Below are 20035 nucleotides of genomic sequence, written 5' to 3'. Positions count from 1 at the left end.
GTCTTAATGATGATTCTATAAGAATTCCTAAAATTATATAAGTGATAATTAAGCTCTTTTATAGTAGGACTGCTATTAGGTTCTTTTATGATAGTCAAAACTGCAATGAGAACTCTACCAGCCTTCCATGTGTCACCAGTTAATTGCTATTAGTAACCAGACTTTCTCGTACTCATAGCAGTTTCCAAGAGGTTGTAAAACTTTTAACCAAAGATCATAAAATGGGAACTAATGATTTATTATAGATTCTAGGGCAGAAGATAAAATATTGACTGGGTTTAGCTATACAGAACTTCACTAATAACTTAGTTAAGGTTTTGAACCTTCTGTGAATCTGTGGAGCTGTTACAGGTGATGGATGTTTAGTCAAATTACTCCTAATAGATATGCACGCAAACATTCTTTGTTGAAACTTTTCAATTTATGATTTGATTTTTTTTGTGTGAATTTGTAATGACCTTTTAAACATGTGGTCATGTTCTGAAAGATGTATAAATACTGAGGACAAAGAGAAGAGAGGAGAATTTTTTTCTTTTCCCACCTAGACAAATTTCTTCCCCCAGAAGAATTAGTTCCCTTTCCCTGCTTAGGATCTTTTTGCTTTTCCTCTTGTATAGCTTTCATAGGGAACATTTTACAACTTAGTAATAAAGTCTATAATCACATTTCAAAGTGTCCCCTTTTCTTCCTGAGACTTCCGATTAGCAGGCTGAAAGTTAGAGCTGCACAGTTCCTTCTGAGACAGTGCAAAGGCCATTTACTTAATCCTTCCCTGTTTGAGGAAGAAGTGCTAAATGCCAGAAACTGCAGTTTTTGACCTCAGAGGATCACAGACAGCAGAACAGCTACAGGAGCAATGTAACTTAGACTCAGCTAAGTAAGCTTTTTATAATATATTATAATTATTTATTATATATTATTGCTAAATATCTTGTAAGATGATAACTTCTGCCTATGCTCTTCCCCCTCTGCTGCCTCAAGATGAAATGACAAGAAAGAAGACCCCCTCCCAACCCCCCACTTGTTGGAGCTGGCCCAAGGCATCTTGGACTGGTTCCATTCCCTGTTAGCACATCACCTTATCCCACAGCACTGGAATCTCTAACATCATGGAGTCTTTAAGGCAATACAGGTTTCATTCACCTTCACAACTTTACACAATGACCTTTCTCGGCCTCCATGCAGTGACATCACTGCCAGACAACTGGCCCCAGTGCCTTTCCTTGATTAAGTAAGGAGATTCCATTCATATAATGGCCTTTCTGGGCTTCCATGCAGGGACACCCATGCCACATATCTGGCTTCACACACACACACACACACACACACACACACACACACACACACACACACACTGGGTAATTGGAGCAATGTTCATATGAGGAGACTCCAAGTTTACATATATACACATACATAAGATTTATGGATGGATGGAGCAAAGTTCCAATGAGCAGACTCCAACAAACTTCACATATATACATATATACACATATACATATATACACATATACATATATACACATATACATATTGGTGTATGGAACAAGCAGCAATGAGTTGATTTTAACAACTTTATTTTTTTCTTAGCAATTTTATACCACCTAAGACAAAGTTCTTTATGTAAGAAAGATTGCTACATAGGCACAATTACATATTCTTTAAAATCAATTACCACCACAACATATTCTTCACAAACAGATAAAATGATGGCATAGCAGGTAATTGCAATGGTATTGTTGATTATGTTTAAGTCTTTGAAACACATACCTACAGGGAAAGGGCATATTGTAGTCTGGTTTTTTACTTTTTCATATATTTCTGGCAAAACAACTTAAACCACCTCCTTACACTTTCTAGTTATTTTAACTATTTAAATCAATCCAAGAACTCTGTAAAACCATTAGTTAATCTAAATAATGTTATCTCATAAATGTTCATCTTCATGCTGATCTGCAGGAAAATTGCTCAGTAGAGTGGGCTATCACCCAGGGAGGAATCACACCAGGCTCTAGGCAGTGAGGTCCTCCTCATTCCCAATCACATCAAGCTAGAGATATGTGAGGAATATAGCAGTGACAGACATGAGAAGACAAGCAGCAATCCTGAAATCAAGCCCCTGGCACTGTGCTACTCCAGTGTGTACCGCAGCATCTGAACAAAACAGTGGGCAGTCTCCAGGACGCCCGCTTCTCCACAGCAGTTTTCCTTCATGGCGTCTGCCACTTGGCTCTCCTGGAAGTTGCTCTGTAGACTGACTGACCTTAAACCAAAAAGAGACCTACATGCCCCTCTCAGCTTAGCTCTAAGATTAAAAGCTGGACCTAAGCTTTTCTTTAATTCCTTTTTATAAAATAGAAGCTTACCTGGGTGGGATCTTGCCCTGAGGTTACCTCTCCCTTAATTCCATTAAATATCTTCAATCTGTTTATCTTTCTGAACACAGAATTTAGCTCCTTTCCAATTTCTGGTACCACTTTAATCCTTGAACCATGCATTTTTTTCCTTTCTAAGTTTGTACTGTTTCAACAAAATCATCTTCAAAAAGAATGAACAACAGGGCAGCGTCTATGTTAGGTTGCTTTGAGATTTCCTCTGCCAATGCAATTAATTGAAATCTTTTCACTTTAGTTTTAGGCTGAGTTTTTGGATAAGTGCAGAAATCAGCCACATTCTTCACCAAAATAATGATGTCTAGGCAACATGCTGATATGCTTGTCCTCTGAAAGCTCCTAATCTAGGACTCAAATGTTACATCACCCCGGCAATAAATACTGTCTTTCATGCTCTTACTAGTATGGACTGTTAATTAGCTCTTAGAGTCCTCTACTGCTTTCCTAACACAAAGTCCCAAAGTCCAAATTCCTCCAAATGAATACATTGTCAGGCCCATCACAGCAATACCCAAGTCCCTGGGAACTATTTCTGTCTTTGGGTTTCTATTGCTGTGTAGAGACACCATGACCGAGGCAACTCTTATAAAGGAAAATATTTAATTGGGGCTGGCTCACAGTTCAGAGGTTTATTCCGTTTTCATCATGTGGGAAGCATGGCCATGTGCAGGCAGATATGGGTTTGCAGGAGCAAAGAGATCTACATCTTGATTCCAAGGCAGCAGAAAATAACTACAAAACTGGGATAGGTGAACATCTATGAGACCTCGAATACACCTACTGTCCCCAACATGGCAACAATTATTCTAACAAGGCCATACCTTCTAATAGTGCCTCTACCTATGGGGGAAGCCTTAAAACAATTGAGTTAATGGAGCCATATGTGTTCAAACCAACACACATGCCAAGTGTTTTATGTACTCAGCATAGAGACCTCAGCTTCCTGAAACTTTGTTACGATATTTTGATTAGGGGCAAATGGCTACAAAACACCTATTGTATCTTTTGTGTGTATGCATTTGCATGTTCACTGGCATGTTTTTGTGTGTGCATGTGCGTGTGTGTGCATGTGTATATGTATTCACGTATGTATGTGTAGTGTAAAGAGAAAATGATATGAGGGAAATTAAAAACTGAAGAAGGATTGGGGATTGTCAGGTTCTGGCATATTAAGACACATGGTTTTTATCTTCAGCTTTTCCATGGTGGTAGTGGATTTGCTGAAATGAAAAGCCATCAGAGGGGGAATTTCCCTAGTGACTTCCTGATATTGATCACTTAATGTTGTCAGGGTAAGAAGTTGTGGTAAGTTGAATTTGAACTAGTGTTTTGAATATTTCCATTGAAGGAGAACTTTGGCATCTTCAGCCACTGTGTCAAGGAAATGAAGTTGTAAATAATAAGTTTTCCTGAAGTAAAGACCTGTAGCAAGGAGCCCACCATTAGCTGAGGCAAATATCTCTAAAGATTTCAATAGCTTGTCTTGTAACGTTTCCTCTCTGTCAGTCTTCAACAAATGAGGAGACTTAAGTATTGCTTTCAGTTGTGCAACAGGCACTTGGAAATCCTTAGCCATAAACTCCAGAGATTCATCATCCACTCCAAAGAGTTGTCGGTAGTTGTTTAACTTCTGCCTTAGCTTCTCCACATCATTATCCCTGAGGATGCCCACTGTAGGAATAGTCGCCAAAGCTCCATTTTTGAAGGCTTCTAGCCAGACAAACTGCTGCGTAGCTTTGTGCTTTCTGTCAATGGCTGCTTCTGTAATTTTAGGCAGGGAAAGCATAAAATTGTAGCGCTTTTGAGCAGGGATATCCTTAATCAGGGTGTTCATCAGGACTGGAAAATCATAGTCAGATAAATTATAGCTAGAGATCAAGAAAATTTGTGGTACATCTATATTATTGTCTCTAAAGGTATCCTCAGAATAGCTTCGGATCTTCTCCAGGGTCTTTTCTCTGTCAAAATTACGTGGTTTGGATCTCTTGTCATTTTCTAAATCAAAATCCACCTTGGTTCTCACAACGTAGTAATTCTTTTTCATAATTCTGATTGCTTTGGCGAGGTCTAATTCAAGTTTTGTTAAACGTGTGGCAGAAGCAATAACGAAGAAATCATATTCTTTGAATTTCACTTCCTCCAAATAAGTCTTTGGTGGGAAATTCTGAGTTCCAATACCAGGCAGGTCCCATAAGGTCAAAGTTTTAATTGTGGGATGTTGGTAAGGAGTTCTCTTCATAGTTGTCTCTACTACCCCAACTGCAGCTGCACCTTCCTCTTCAGGTCTAATCCCTATCAGTGCATTGATGAAGCTGGATTTTCCTGCTCCTGACTCCCCTGTCACAGCAATATTTATTGGGATACTCTCAATATTTTTTAATGCATCGTTGATCAGATCATTTGTCGCAAGAATGTTTCCTTTGCTCAGGTGTAACTCTATTAAACGGATAGTTTCCGGAGAAATAATTTTGGTTTCTGTATTAATCTTTTTAAAATAGGCATTGAAGCTAGACACCAAATCTCCTTCATTGTCTTCACTCTTAGATGTATCAGAGAAGAACTGACCCATGTCGATGATTTAAAAAGTCACTGAAAGAAGGAAGGGAGAGTAAGTTGCAAGAGATTGAAGATGCCTTTAAGCTGAACAATATGTTTTTCCCCTATGCTGTAGCCTTAGTTACCTTCTTATTGAATAATCTCTATGTTTTTCTGTCTTGTCTTGTCTTCTCTCTCTCTCTCTCTCTCTCTCTCTCTCTCTGTCTCTCTCCCTCCCTCCCTCCCTCCCTCCCTCCCTCCCTCCCTTCCTTCTTTCCTTCCCTTTTTTATCCACAAGATACAAACTAGAGAGTCCTTTTGGATGAGAAAACCTTATTTAAGGAATTACCTCCATCAGACTGGCTATTGGATATATACATATATATATATATATACATATATATCTTATGAAAGAAATCTAGCTTGGCTGTGACCATGAAGTGCCCTTGGGCAGAAGATTACAGTGGCCCTCCCGCATGTGATGGGGGAGATTCCTGTAGATCTGAAGTCACAGGAGCTGTATGATCCTGGAAACAACAGGATATCCTAGAGGAGTCTCAGTAAGGATCCCATGTTTATGGTACTGAAGAAGCCAGAGACCTCAACCCAGACTAATGACTCAATGCAAGGAAGTCTGCATGTAAAGATGTATGGACAAAAGAGTGTAGTGTGTTTAACACTGTGACACAAAACAGCTACCATGATGAGGCTTTTTGTTTGTTTTTTTAATTAAAAAAATTTCCCATTTTATATTCTTTGGGGAGGGTGTTGCATGGGCAAGGGCACATGTGAGGGGAATGGAGAGATGAGTGGGATTGGGGTGCACGATATAGAATTCACAAAGAATCATTACAGAGTTTAAAAAACTGGGGGCTGGGGATTTAGCTCAGTGGTAGAGCGCTTACCTAGGAAGCGCAAGGCCCTGGGTTCGGTCCCCAGCTCCGAAAAAAAGAACCAAAAAAAAAAAAAACTAAGCTAGTCACCAAAAGATAGATAATCCAGATTCCATTTACCTGAAGTATCTAAAGTAATCAAACTCACAGGGATAGGAAATAGAATGTTGGCTACAGGGAGTGGCTATGGGCAGAAAGGAGGAGTTTTAAATCAGTTTAGAGTTTCTGTTTTGCATTATGCAAATGACTTGTGGTTTGTTGTACAAACAATGTAAGTGCAGCATTATTGAATTATACACATGATAATGTAAATCGGTGAATCCTGTGTTACCATTTTGCCACTACTAAAAAATTATAAACACTGAACTAAAATAAAAAAAAATGGAAAAAAAAAGCAATTTGATATAGGTCAGTAGTTAGAGGACTTTCAAAGCATGAACGAGGCCTAGGGTTCAATCCCCAATACCTCATTAAATGCATGTGTATCCCTATAATTCAAGTACTAAGTAAGAAGAGGTAAGAAGGTTGGGACTTGGTGAAGGCGGGGCAGCCCCTTCTGGTTCCTGCCCTCATGGAGAGCTGAAACCCGGCTCTGAGAAGTGACTCCAGGCCCGAGACCAGAGGTAAGACCAACTTTTCTGCTCCAAGTGACCTGCCTGATGGACTCAGGACACACAAAGGCAAAAGTCCTCTGGGACTGGGCACTTCCGGTTTCTAGCTGGGGCCCGAACCTAGCTGATCTGGGCCCACAGCTCCCTGCTCCCAAACCCCGTGGGAGAGAGAGCTCATTGCCCTGACAGGTGGGCACTCCTGAGACTGCAGGGCAGGAGAGACTGCCAGTACTGCCCACCCTTGCCCACATTCCTGGCCCAAGAAGAAACTGTATAGGGCCTCTGGGAACAGGAAGATAGGGGCAATCAACACTGAGGTCCAGACCCCGCCTGGATCTGAAGGGACCTGGTCAAATAGCTCCCTGCATCCAAATCTCGTGGGAGGGAGAGCTAGACCTTCAGAGTGGCAGATATGCCTGGCAAGCCAGAGGAGACTACTATCTGCCCACATTTCTGACTCTAGAGGAAAATGCCTCGTGCCATCTGGGCCCCCTGTGCACAGGGTCCTGAGAGAAGGTGGGGCAGGGCTTTCTAGTTGCTGCCCTCATGGAGAGCTGAAACCCTGCTCTGAGGAGCGACTTCAGGCCTGAGACCAGAGGTAAGACCAATTTTTCAGCTCCAAGTGACCTGCCTGTTGGACTCAGGACACATGCCCACAGGAACACCTGAAGACCAGTAGACAAGAACGACTACACGCCTGAAAGCAGAACACTCTGTCTCCATAAATAGTTGAAAGAGAACAGGAAAACAGGTCTACAGCACTCCCGACACACAGGCCTATAGAACAGTCTAACAACTGTCAGAAATAGCAGAACAAGGTAACACCAGAGACAACGTGATGGTAAGAGGCAAGCGCAGGAACCCAAGAACAGAAACCAAGACTACATGCCATCATCAGGGCCCAATTCTCCCACCAAAGTAAACACTGAATATCCAAACACACCAGAAAAGCAAGATCTAGATTTAACACCACATTTGATCATGATGGTGGAGGACTTCAAGGAAGACATAAAGAACTCCCTTAGAGAAATGCAGGAAAACACAAATAAACAAGCAGAAGCCTATAGAGAGGAATCACAAAAATCCCTGAAAGAATTCCAGGAAAACACAATCAAACAGGTGAAGGAATTAAAAATGGAAATAGAAGCAATAAAGAAAGCACAAAGGGAGACAACCCTGGATATAGAAAACCAAAGGAAGAGACAAGGAGCCATAGATATAAGCATCACCAACAGAATGAAAGAGATAGAAGAATCTCAGGAGCAGAATATTCCATAGAAATCATCAACATAACTGTCAAAGATAATGTAAAATGGAAAAAAACTACTGGTCCAAAACATACAGGAAATCCAGGACACAGTGAGAAGATCAAACCTAAGGATAATAGGTATAGAAGAGAGTGAAGACTCCCAACTCAAAGGACCAGTAAATATCTTCAACAAAATCAGAGAAGAAAACTTCCCTAACCTAAAAGAAAGAGATACCCATAAACATACAAGAAGCCTACAGAACTCCACATAGATTGGACCAGAAAAGAAACTCCTTCCGTCACATGATAGTCAAATTACCAAATGCACAAAACTAAGAAAGAATATTAAAAGCAGTAAGGGAAAACGGTCAAGTAACATGCAAAGGCAGAACTATCAGAATTACACCAGACTTCTCACACAGACTATGAAAGCCAGAAGATCCTGGAGCGATGAACACAAATGCCAGGCCAGGTTACTGTATCCAGCAAAACTCTCAATTAACATAGATGGAGAAACCAAGATATTCCATGACATAACCAATACAATATCTTTCTACAAATTCAGCCCTACAGAGGATAATAAATGGTAAAGCCCAACACAAGGAGGCAAGCTACACCCTAGAAAAAGCAAGAAACTAATCCTTTTGGAACAACACGCACAAAAAAAGGAAAGCACACAAACATAATCTCACATCCAAACAGGAATGTAGCAGGAAGCAACAATCACTATTCCTTAATATCTCTCAACACCAATGGACTCAATTCCCCAATAAAAAGATAGAGATTTACAAACTGGATCCTCAATCAGGACCCAACATTTTGCTGCCTACAGGAAAAACACCTCAGAGACAAAGACAGACTCTAACTCAGAGTAAAAGGCTGGAAAACAACTTTCCAAGCAAATGGTCTGAAGAAGCAAACTGGAGTAGCTATTCTAATATCGAATAAAATCGATTTTCAACCAAATATCATCAAAAAAGATAAGAAAGGACACTTCATATTCATCAAAGGAAAAATACGCCAAGATGAACTCTCAATCCTAACTATCTATGCTCCAAATACAAGGGCACCTACATATGTAAAAGAAACCTTACTAAAGCTCAAAGCACACATTGCACCTCACACAATAATAGTAGGAGATTTCAACACCCCACTCTCATCAATGGACAGATTGTGGAAACAGAAATTAAACAGAGACATAGGCAGACTAAGAGAAGTCATGAACCAAATGGATTAAACAGATATTTATAGAACACTCTACCCTAAAACAAAAAGGATATACCTTCTTCACACCAACTCATGGTACTTTCTCCAAAATTGACCATATAATCGGTCATAAAACAGGCCTCAACAGATACAGAAAGATAGAAATAATCCAATGCATCCTATCAGACCATCACGGACTAAAACTGGTCTTCAATAAAAATAAGGAAAGAATGCCCACATATACATGGAAGTTTAACAATGCTCTACTCAATGATAACCTGGTCAAAGAAGAAATAAAGAAAGAAATTAAAGACTTTTTTAGAATTTAATGAAAATGAAGGTACAACATACCCAAACTATGGGACACAATGAAAGCTGTGCTAAGAGAAAAACTCAGAGCTCTGAGTGCCTGTAGAAAGAAAAAGGTAGAGCATATATCAGCAGCTTGACAGCACTCCTAAAAACTCTAGAACAAAAAGAAGCAAACACACCCAGGAGGAGTAGAAGGCAGGAAATAATCAAACTCAGAGCTGAAATCAACCAAACAGAAACAAAAAAGGCTATACAAGGAAACAACAGAACGGAAAGCTGGTTCTTTGAGAAAATCAACAAGATAGATAAACCCTTAGCCAGACTAACCGAAGGACATTGAAAGAGTATCCAAATTAACAAAATCAGAAACGAAAAGGGAGACATAACCACAGAATCTGAGGAAATTAAAAAAAAATCATTGGATCCTACTACAAAAGCCTATATTCAACAAAACCTGAAAATCTGCAGGAAATGGACAATTTCCTAGACAGAAACCAGGCACCAAAGTTAAATCATGAACAAATAAACCATTTAAACATCCCATAAGAAATAGAAGCAGTCATTAAAAGTCTCCCAGCCAAAAAGAGCCCAGATATAGATGGGTTCAGTGCAGAATTCTATCAGACCTACATAGAAGACCTCATACCAATACTATTCAAACTATTCCACAAAATTGAAACAGATGGAGCACTACCGAATTCCTTCTATGAAGCCACAATTACTCTTATACCTAAACCACACAAAGACCCAACAAAGAAAGAGAACTTCAGACCAATTTCCCTTATGAATATCGACACAAAGATACTCAATAAAATTCTTGCAAACCGAATCCAAGAGCACATCAAAACAATCATCCATCATGATCAAGTATGCTTCATTCCAGGGATGCAGGGATGGTTTAATATATGGAAAACCATCAACGTAATCCACTATGTAAACAAACTAAAAGATAAAAAGCACATGATCATTTCATTAGAAACTTAGAAAGCATTTGACAATATTCAACACCCCTCCACGATAAAAGCCCTGGAAAGAACAGGAATTCAAGGCCCATAGCTAAACACTGTAAAAGCCATATACAGCAAACCAGTTGCTAACATTAAACTAAATGGAGAGAAACTTGAAGCAATCCCACTAAAATCAGGGACTAGACAAGGCTGCCCACTCTCTCCCTACTTATTCAATATAGTTCTTGAAGTTCTAGCCAGAGCAATCAGACAACAAAAGGAGATCAAGGGGACACAGATTGGAAAAGAAGAAGTCAAAATATCACTATTTGCAGATGATATGATAGTATATTTAAGTGATCCCAAAAGTTACACCAGAGAACTACTAAACCTGATAAACACCTTCAGCAAAGTGGCTGGGTATAAAATTAACTCAAATAAATCAGTAGCCTTCCTCTACACAAAAGAGAAACAAGCTGAGAAAGAAATTAAGGAAATGAAACCCTTCATAATAGTTCCAAATAATATAAAATACCTCGGTGTGACCTTAACCAAGCACGTGAAATATCTGTATGGTAAGAACTTCAAGGCTCTGAAGAAAGAAATTGAAGAAGACCTCAGAAGATGGAAAGATCTCCCATGCTCATGGAGTGGCAGGATTAATATAGTAAAAATGGTCATTTTACCAAAAGCGATCTACAGATTCAATGCAGTCCCCACCAAAATTCCAATTCAATTCTTCAAAGAGTTAGACAGAACAATTTTCAAATTCATCTGGAATAACAAAAAAAAACCCAGAATAGCTAAAACTATCCTCAACAATATAAGGATTTCCAGGGGAATCACTATCCCTGAACTCAAGCAGTATTACAGAGCAATAGTGATAAAAACTGTATGGTATTGGTACAGAGACAGAATATAGACCAATGAAATAGAATCGAAAACCCAGAAATGAACCCTCACATCCATGGTCATTTGATTTTTGACAAAGGAGCTAAAACCATCCACTGGAAAAAAGATAGCATTTTCTGCAAATGGTGCTATTTCAACTGGAAGTCAGCACGTAGAAGAATGCACATCAATCCATTCTTATCACCCTGTATAAAGCTTAAGGCCAAGTGGATCAAGGACCTCCACATCAAACCAGATACACTCAACCTAATAGAAGAAATAGTGGAGAAGAATCTCGAACACTTGGGCACTGGAGAAAATTTCCTGAACAGAACACCAATGACTTATGCTCTAAGATCAAGAATCGACAAATGGGATCTCATAAAACTGCAAAGCTTCTGTAAGGCAAAGGACAGTGTTGTTAGAACAAAACAGCAACCAACAGATTGGGAAAAGATCTTTACCAATCCCACAACTGATAGAGGGCTTATATCCAAAATATACAAAGAACTCAAGAAGTTAGACCGCAGGGAGACAAATAACCCTATTAAAAAATGGGTTTCAGAGCTAAACAAAGAATTCACAGCTGAGGAATGCCGAATGACTGAGAAACACCTAAAGAAATGTTCAACATCTTTAGTCATAAGGGAAATGCAAATCAAAACAACCCTGAGATTTCACCTCACACCAGTGAGATTGGCTAAGATCAAAACTCAGGTGACAGCAAATGCTGGTTAGGATGTGGAGAAAGAGGAACACTCCTCCAATGTTGGTGGGATTGCAGACTGGTACAACAATTCTGGAAATCAGTCTGGAGGTTCCTCAGAAAATTGGACATTGAACTACCTGAGGACCCAACTATACCTCTCTTGGGCATATACCCAAAAGATGCCCCAACATATAACAAAGACACATGCTCCACTATGTTCATCGCAGCCTTATTTATAATAGCCAGAAGCTGGAAAGAACCCAGATACCCTTCAACAGAAGAATGGATACAGAAAATGTGGTACTTCTACAGAATGGAATACTACTCAGCTATCAAAAACAATGACTTTATGAAATTGATAGGCAAATGGATGGAACTAGAAAATATCATCCTGAGTGAGGTAACCCAATCACAGAAAAACACACATGGTATGCACTCATTGATAAATGGATATTAGCCCAAATGCTCAAATTACCCTAGATGCACAGAACACATGAAACTTAAGAAGGATGACCAAAATGGGAATGCTTCAATATTTCTTTAAGGGGGAACAAGAATACCCTTAAGAGGGAATAGGGAGGCAAAGATTAGAACAGAGCCTGAAGGAATGCCCATTCAGAGCCTGCCCCACATGTGGCCCATACATATACAGCCACCAAACTAGATAAGATGGATGAAGCAAAGAAGTGCAGGCTGACAGGAACCAGATGTAAATCTCTCCCTATGAGACACATCCAGAATATGGCCAATACGTAGGCGAATGTCAGCAGCAAACTACTAAACTGAGAACGGGACCCCGGTTTAAGGATTCAGAGAAAGGTCTGAAAGATCTTGAAGGGACTTGAGACCCCATATGAACAACAATCCCACCCAACCAGAGCTTCCAAGGACAAATCCACTACCCAACGACTATATATGGACTGACCCAGGGCTCCAACCTCATAGGTAGCAATCAATAGCCTAGTAAGAAAACCAGTGGAAGGGGAAACCCTTGGTCCTGCCAAGTGAACCCCCAGTGAATGTGATTTTGGGGGTAGGGTGATAATGAGGGGTGTATTGGGAGAGAAACACCTGTATAGAAAGGGATGAGGAGAGGTTAAGGGGATGTTGTCCTGGAAACTGGGAAAGGGAATAACAATTGAAATGTAAATAAGAAATACCCAATTTAATAAAGATGGAGAAAAAATAAAGAAGGTTGGGACTTCAAGGTCATCTTTGATACATAGTGTGTTCCAGGCTAGCATGGGCTACTTGAGACTTCTATCTCAAAAGAATATATACCAGCTCCAGCAAACTTGCAGTCAGGCCTAAGGAGCTGGAAGTGATTGTTGGGCAATTAGCTCAGAATGCCTATTTTTCCTTTATTCTCCACAAATTTCCCTACAATACCTCCTGTGGTAGCATAATGGACCTCACTATCTGTTGAGGAAACACCAAACCCCTGCTGCCACCCTGGGGCCTGCTCTTGCTCTTTCTGTCCCACCCATATCAAATCAGTATGGAGACTTAAGTTCTATTTCCAAATCCATCCCCAACTGATCATTGCTCCTATATTATCCTCAGCTAGACCTCCTCAGTCCTGTCCTTGATTGTGTCCTAGGTATAATATTACTGTATTTATGTTACATATGTTGCTGTATTTACTATGACCATTCTTGCAGCAACATGGAATATCAAATGGCCAGAGTTACCCTATTGACACTGAAGTCCTGTCAAGTCAAAGCAATCCCGAGAGGCACTGCTAGGATCTCCATTCCACTCAGAGAACTTTCATTATTAGGTGTACAGTGTACATGCTACATACAACCCAACCTTTGGGTTTAATTATTACACCTCTGGAGCTGCTTGTGTCAGACCTCCAGCTACCCTGTTATCGTGGGCTGTCTTCTCATCCCTGACTTTGTACTTTCCTTTCCATGATGCTCTCCTCCAGTAGCCATATGGCTGTTGACTTAATCACTTTTACTATGTTGTGTTCCAATCAGGCAGGCTTTACCATTTAGATCCCCTTTGGGATGTTCCTTCCTCCATCATTCATCATCCATTCATTATGCTTCCGTTTCCCCACAGCACTCACTGCCTTATGATGTGTACTTGTTTGGGTTCCCTTGCTGCCATCTTCCCTCATATAATGAAGCTCAGGGAGCAGAATGTGCTTTTGTTTTGATCAGTTCCTCACCACCATATGCACAGGTATATGGTGCTTTCTCATCAGGGAATGGATGGGGAATATGAGCAATCTGTTTGGACATCCTTGTGAACATTTCTGTCGGTTCTGGAATACTAACTGATGTGTGTGGAAACTGAAGTCCTATTGTAGTCAAGGGAGTGTCTGCGAAGACTCTGGGGAGAGCACACAAACAGTCTAATAGAAAACATGGATCTCCTTAGAATCATGCTGTATTTATGAACACACACACACACACACACACACACACACACACACACACACACACACCCCACACTGCTCAGGAAGACCCACTCTTACTTTCAGGACAAATTGGGACAGCTGTGCAGGAAACCTGAGATACAGAACTTTGTTCAAATGAACTGCAGATACAGGCCCAGAAGGGGTAAGTAAGCAGAATGACTTAAAAGGAAATCAAATCTAGTTAAACAAACTCCATAAACCAATTTACTATTGAAGGGAACTTTCACCCACAGGGCACTGAGAGAAGGCACACAAGCTGTTCTTGTCTTTTCAGTTTTCCTGTCTCATTCTTTCAGGTCTAGCTCCTGGTTTTGTGCTGCAGACTCCAATGACATAGCTGTCTGCAAGGTCTTCCCAAGGAAGAGGAACACAGCAGACAAAGCTGTGGCACAGCTGCCGCCATTACAAAAGGAGGCCTGCCTAAACGATAGCCACCATCCCACCCTGACACAGTGCATGTTCCTCCCCAGTGCAGAGAAGGTCCTTAGCTCTCTTGCTTTGAAATAAATAAAATTATTTTTGAAGGGTTTGAACACAACTCTTGGGGCACAGATTTCCACAGCCAGCTCCAGCAGAAGCAGCCATGTATAGATACCTCTTCTTCACAGGACAGGGTCCTCAGGAATTTTAGGAATTAGTTGACCTAGTTAAATAATTAACTAGGAAACAAGATGGACCTGAGATGCAACAAACCTTATACACACTGAAGATATATTCTGCTACCTGACACATCCATTATAACCATCTTAGGGAGAGAATCAAGAGGCAAGCAAATCAATTGGATAAGTTTCTATCAAAAACAGCATCCATGTCATCTCCCTTAGGTCTACCTCAACTTGAATGATGGGCTACAACTGTTAACATCCAGTCCTGACCACCTCCCATCCCACCTAAGCCCCTCTAGCTTCCAAGGTGTGGATCTCCATTGTCTGGGCATGTTCCTGAGTGCTTTCTTACCTGTAAGATCTTCAGAGAAAACAAAGAGTGAGGATTAGAAGTTAGATCTGAATGCTCCTGCCCACTTACCAGAAAATCCTGATCCAGTGGATTTGTTTGCTGTAGTTTAGGTACAGGAAATCCCCTTCACCGTGCTCCCTCCTCTACACATGAAAACCTCTGTGGAAGGTAGCAGGTTCAACTCAGTTATATAGGACTTACACATCCTTCTGGCTTATGCCTCTCCTATCTCATTGTTTGTTGGCCAATCATGGGGGAGCATAGGTCTAATTGCTTTTCAGAATCTACTGTATTTTCAAGAAGATGAAAGTGAAACAGAACAGTTATTTTTCATGCCAGAAACACTTAACTTTTTGGCAGAGAAACCTGGACAGTTCTAACATAACAGCGGGGAACTTGGAAATTTATGGGGCATGAAGAAACAGTTTACTAACTAGGCTTGACCTGAACCCGTGAGTTTTTCTGAAACTTGACTTCACAAATGCAGCCTAAACTACAGTCACACAACACATTGTCTGGGAGTCTGTGCAGATGCTAATTTTAGTATCACTCAAGACACAATCTGTCTCCTCCTCTTTGACTACAACCTTATTTCCCTACCACTGTAGAGCCCTGTTCCTTAATTCTTGTCAACTCTCCTGTCTCCTTGGGATTTGGTCTGTCTAGGGCTTGCGGAGTCTTACACATGCTGTCACAATCACTGTGAGGTTTTACATGTGGCTTCCCTGTAGTGTGGTAAATACACTGTTTTCTTGTATTTCCACCAACTCTGGCTCTTACAGTCCTTTCACGCCCTCTTCCACTGTCATTCCCGTGCCTTTGGAGGGAGTTCTATATATATTTCACTTAGTGTTGGACATTTATAGATGTCTTATGTTTTGTACTTTGGCCAGTTGTGGATATCTCTATTGATTATCACCTACCACATATATGAGCTTCCATAAGGGTTTATCGATGCCTTAATCTATGGGTACAATGGCAAATCAGTAGGAGCTGGTTTACTATTGAATCCATTTAGCAGAATAAATAGTATTAGATTCTCACCTAAGGTGTATGGCCAGTATAGGAAAAGAACACAACCTGTTCTCAACTCTTCAGTTCCCTCTTCCCTTTCTTTCTATTCCTGCTCCTGCTTTTGTGATGCAGACTCCACAGTAATAGGGATCTGCAAGGTCTTCTCAAGAAAGAGGAACATAGCAGACAAAGGCTGTGGCACAGCTGCTGTCATTACAAAAGGAGGCCTGCCTAAAGGCCAGCTGCCATCATGTCCTGACACAGCGCATGTTCCTCACTGATGCAGAGAGGATCCTTAGCTCTCCTGCTTTGCAATAAATAAAATTATTTTTGAAAGGTTTGAACACAACTCTTGGGACACAGATTTCCAGAGCCAGCTCCAGCAGAAGCAGCATGTAGAGAGAACTCTTCTCCACAGGTCTGTGTCCCCAGGGATGCTAGGAATTACAGATTTGACCCTGAACTGGGAAGCACTTTGAGCCTGAGAGACAACAAACCTCAGACACACTGCAGAGATAGTCTGTTACCTGACATCCATTGCAACCATTTTAAGGACGGGAATAAGAGGCAAGCAAATTAATTGGATATATTTTACCAAATCCAACATCCAGATCATTTCTTTAAAGCCTCTCATCTTGAATGATGTGAGCAAAGACCATCCACAAGCCAGACCTGCCCACCTCCCATCAAATCCCCCTAACTTCCAAGCTGAGGATCCCCAGTGTCTAGGCATCTTGCTAAATGTCTTGCTACATATTAGCTCTTTAGAGAAAAGAGATGGTGAGGGTAAAGGTTAGATCTGAACACTCCTGCTCACTTAGGTGAAATTCCCGTGTCCCCTGGATTCACACGCTATAGTTCAGCTGCAGGTACCCCTCAATTCTGCTCCAAGCTTTTTACATGAACCCTAGTCCTGCTTCCTTTGAGGAAAGTGTCAGGTTCAATGTGGTTAGGCAGAATGCTTCTGGCTTCTCCTTGTCTCTAGGTATATGCTGGGCAAGATAAAAGTGGATAAGATTGTTTTTCAGAAGCACCTTCATTTCCAAGAAGCTGAAAGTGAAATATCAAGCTACTTAGCTGTCTTTCGAACTATTAACCTTTCATTTCTTGGCAGAAGAACCTACACAGTCCTAAAATGATAAAGTATGTAGAATGTGGGACTAGGAAACTGAGGCGGAACATGGACAACCAGCTTACTAAGTAGGTTGAAGCACAGCCTTGAAAGGTAATTTTCCTGATGCCTGACTCCACAGGTGCAGTTCGAACTGAATTTACACAGGCCATTGTCCGGGCTCCTGTACAGATGTCAATCAACGTTGGACAACCACCTCACCCCTCTGCCTTCAATCTTATTTCCTCACAAGATTCACATACCTTGCAATTCCTGACTTTCCCTGTCTGGCTGGGGTTTGGTCTGGCTTGGGTCAGACAGGTCTTACATGTGCTTTCACAATCATTCTTCATCTGTGGAGCTGCCCTGCTGTGTCCAGAAGACACTGTTTCTTTCCTTGTAGTGATCTTCCAACTCTGGCTCTTACTGTCTTTTACCCCCTCTTCCACACCCACCCCTGTGCCTTTGAGGTAGAAGTATTCATGTTACATCAAGGGTTAGACATTCTTCACTGTCTTATTCTCTGCCTCATGGCCATTGTGGGTATCTGTGTTGATTATCATCTTCTGAAAACACTAGCATCCATGGTAAAAATTGATGGATACCTTAATCTATGGGGAAAATGATAAATCATTTAAGGTGGCTTAACACTGTGCCCATTTAACCGTAAAATAGTAGTCATTCTCACCTAAGGTAAATGATCTGTCTAGCGTTTAGTTCTTTGCCAGGTATGGGTTTCATCTTATGGAGAGGCCATTAAACCCAACCAGGAAGCAGTTGGTTACTTAGATGACATTCTTGCCACTATTACACTTTATGTGTCTTTAGCTTTATTTAGTGCTTGCTAAAGACATAAGTGGGTATGTCTTTCCCATTCAGTCATTATTGTATCTCACATCTGGGGCTGGTTAATGATTCCTTTTCTCCTCTGGTATTAAAGACAGTTCCTTCTAGCACTATGAACGCTGTCCAGTAGAGATGAAGCTTCTGAATCAGTATTAGCTTGATTTTTGCCATGTTTTATAACTCAAGTATGTGTCTGTCTTATCAACACTTATTGGAAGTTCCAAATTTGGGAAACTAAAGAAGAGCAGGGACAATGGCCTATAAGGGTTAGAGACCACTCTGTCTAGCAACTGTAAAAATCAAACTAGCTCCTGGAAGTGGGCTTCTTGTTGCCCTGTGGTGTCTAATGGGGCACTGCTGCCTAAGTTGAGGGCAACTCCATCTTAACTCTTTTCATAGATGTGTATAGATTTATTTTTGGAAGCCTCTACAGTGATAGATTTTCATATGACATTTACAAATACTCTAGTGTTATTTATCCCTCCAACTCTTTTCTTCTCCCTGTTGTAAAGCATCCCCATTTAAATGTTGCTCTTTATGAGAGTTGCCTTTGTCGTGGTTTCTCGTCACAGCCATGAATACCCTAACTAAGACAGGTCCCTTTTGAGGAGTAAATTTGCAAATGAAATTCCTGAACACTACCTGTTTACTTTGTGATCATGTCTTTTTCAAAAGATAGTTTTGCGACATTGGATGCATTCCTTCTGGAATATTTGCAAAGCAGTTTTACCAAAGACAATGTAGCAGTAAGGAAGTACAGAAAAGTCTTAAAAAACCAAACCAAAACTAGCAGCCATTACCACATGGCTGGCTTGTAACTCGGGAACGTGTTCCCTCCTAACTTGGGTGTTCCTCAAAACAAGTCAAGGCCATGGGTTGGGATACATCAAGGAAACAGTGAAAGAAACTTATTATTAACTAGACAGCATAATGGCTCCTGCCTTCCAAATGGAGTCAAGCCATTCTTCGTTCTCCCTTTAGAAATGGGTTCCTGTCAAATTCTTGATAAGGGACTGTGTTTAGTAATGCAGCAACTATTCTAGTTATGATTCTAGCAAAGAGTAACAATAATTCTAGCACTGTTTATCTAAAGGATGATCAAGTTTGTAATACATTAGAGAGCATGTAGGGCCTGATTATGATAACTAGTGGAAATAATATTAGAGAGCCAATGAAGTGGGAGAACCATTTTAGTCATATTCGCCAGTCAAAATTTGTTTGAGGAGGTTTCATCTATTTCTTCACTTCAATTATCAACTTGTTCATCAATAATATGTCAAAAACTAGAGATATTAAACAGTGTATTCCAGTAAATTGCTGATAATGAGGATTATGTTTAAGTAACGGGTAGTTTATAGTAGTTCTATTTTGCAGAACCACTGTTCTCATTTCTCTCATTTCTTGATCAATTCTGGCTAATATTTTTGCCTAGGTTGAAAACAAACAATAAAATTGCTAGCCAACAGACCGTCATGGTGCAAATTCCAACAGGCAGGAAACCTTGCAACCTTAACAGCAGTAGGCATCAAGAGAATCATGATGTGACTCCTTTCCACCTAGGGTCAATCCTGTTGGTTTTGAAGCAGTAGAACAATATAGCATCTCTGGGTTGGAATGGGTGAACAGGCTAGTATGGGTGGTACAGAACCGTTTGAGCAGCCTTTACCTGAGGGAAAAAAATCTTAGACAAGGTTAATTGTATACCCTTTAAGGACTTTAGAGATTGGAGTGGGGCAATCTGATAATAATCCAGCATGTATCTCAGAGATCATGGGAGGTGGTCACACATAGACTATTTGACGGGTAAGCTTTTGTTAGTATGGGTATAGTTGACCCTACAAGGGCATAAGGCAAGAGGTCAACTCAATAACTACCAGAGACAGAAACTTATTTTTAACTATATAGCTTGATGTCTCCTACCTTCAAAATGGTG

The 20035-nt window shown here is 40.6% G+C and overlaps 1 protein-coding gene across 1 annotated transcript; it reads right to left on the bottom strand.

The window, feature by feature from the left end:
* Positions 1 to 1557: 1557 nt before the first annotated feature.
* On the bottom strand, positions 1558 to 19591 carry Ifgga4l (interferon-gamma-inducible GTPase 4 like). Its single transcript, NM_001394984.1, is given in 3 exon segments — positions 1558 to 4979; positions 14232 to 14293; positions 15201 to 19591. A coding segment is annotated over 1 exon segment (1248 nt). The 5' UTR covers positions 4960 to 4979; positions 14232 to 14293; positions 15201 to 19591; the 3' UTR covers positions 1558 to 3711.
* Positions 19592 to 20035: the final 444 nt, after the last annotated feature.

This window comes from Rattus norvegicus, chromosome 18, assembly GCF_021556685.1.
Source record: "Rattus norvegicus strain SHRSP/BbbUtx chromosome 18, alternate assembly SHRSP_T2T, whole genome shotgun sequence".
Taxonomy (NCBI): Eukaryota; Metazoa; Chordata; class Mammalia; order Rodentia; family Muridae; genus Rattus; species Rattus norvegicus.
This window is presented reverse-complemented; position numbering and strand designations above follow the sequence as displayed.